General features: G+C 32.8%; 1 protein-coding gene across 1 annotated transcript in view; it reads left to right on the plus strand.

Annotated features, from left to right (window-relative positions):
* LOC107745277 (receptor-type tyrosine-protein phosphatase O-like) overlaps positions 1 to 1,376 on the plus strand; it is a 45,402-nt gene that overhangs the window by 16,711 nt on the left and 27,315 nt on the right. Inside the window, exon 2 of the mRNA XM_016559125.1 lies at positions 700 to 979. Coding sequence (XP_016414611.1) covers positions 700 to 979 — 280 coding nt within the window. The remainder of the gene's footprint in view (positions 1 to 699; positions 980 to 1,376) is intronic.

The raw sequence follows: 1,376 nt of genomic DNA on the forward strand, positions 1-1,376 counted from the left end.
ATTTTTTTATATCAATTAATAGTAAAAATATTATTATTATTATTATTTTAAATATTTAAGATGTTAACATTGTTTTTTAATAATGTTTTAAAATTTAATATACTCTTGTTGAAAAGTAGTAATTAGTTTTTTATTTTTCGAAAGATATTAATACTTTTTTTCATCAAGGATGCATTAAATTGATCAAAAGTGACAGTAAAGACATTTATTATAATATAGAGCTCCTAACATTCATCAGTTCACTGAGACTCCATCTGCATTTCATCAGATCTGACACATGAATTGTAATACATTTTAAATGTATAACACATGTTTAAAATAGTGCTGTCAATCGATTAAAAAAATTAACCAATCGCACATAATAATGCAGCTCTTCTCATATGTCTTTGAGTCTCTTCATCTCATATTGAATCTTCAGACACAGATGATAACAGCAATATTACACTGCTCGTGGTTTCTGTGTTCGTTTTCTGGCCTGGTTTTGGGAGAAAATCTGAAAATCTTGATGAAATTCAGGAGGACATTTCTGAGAGCTGGTGCTTCTGCTCCTGAATGTCATTTGAGATTGTTTGTTTATGTGTTTGATTCCCATTACCCGTCTTTCCGTGTATTATTAATGCCGTCATGATGATGTGGTTTGCATTGATTGTCGATCGATGTGTGTGTGACTCATGCGCCGCTTCTTCCTGTTCCTCTCAGCACGCGGCTCCGTTCCAGGTAGCGTTGCAGGATGACCGCCGGATGCTGCTGTCGCTGGATGCTGATGATGTGAGGCCCGACGTGTCTGTGTATTCGGTGCGTGTTTCAGGAGAGCCGCACACGCACACGCTGCTGTTCACGCGACCCGCCGACAGTCAGACGCTGCCGCATCCGCTCCAGTTCAACGCCTCGTACCACGGCCTGTGCTACTCCATCAGTCTGATGCTCGGGAACGACAGCCGCGCATCCAGAGCCGTCAGAACCGTCCCTGTGCTCACCAGTAAGACATCTGCTACACATGTGTGAAAATAATGCATCAAAATATAAAACATTTACAATGAAAGAGATAACAAAAAACAAAATATATAAATTAGATAAAATAGGCAGTAGTCATTAATAAATCTAATTTAAACATTTATAAATAAAGAAATAAATTAATTAAAATAGGCAGTAGTAATTAATAAATCATATTAAAACATTTATAAATAAATTATTAAATAAAAATAAAAATAAATTAAATTAGGCAGTAGTAATTTATAAAAAACATGTATAAATGAATTAATAAATAAAATGAATGCACATTAAAATAGTCAGTAGTAAAAATAAAACATTTATAAATAAATTAATAAAAATAATAAATACATTAAAATAGGCATTAATAATAAATAAAAATTAAA

Source organism: Sinocyclocheilus rhinocerous, unplaced genomic scaffold (assembly GCF_001515625.1).
Source record: "Sinocyclocheilus rhinocerous isolate Xijiao unplaced genomic scaffold, SAMN03320098_v1.1 scaffold2875, whole genome shotgun sequence".
In the NCBI taxonomy this organism is placed as follows: Eukaryota; Metazoa; Chordata; class Actinopteri; order Cypriniformes; family Cyprinidae; genus Sinocyclocheilus; species Sinocyclocheilus rhinocerous.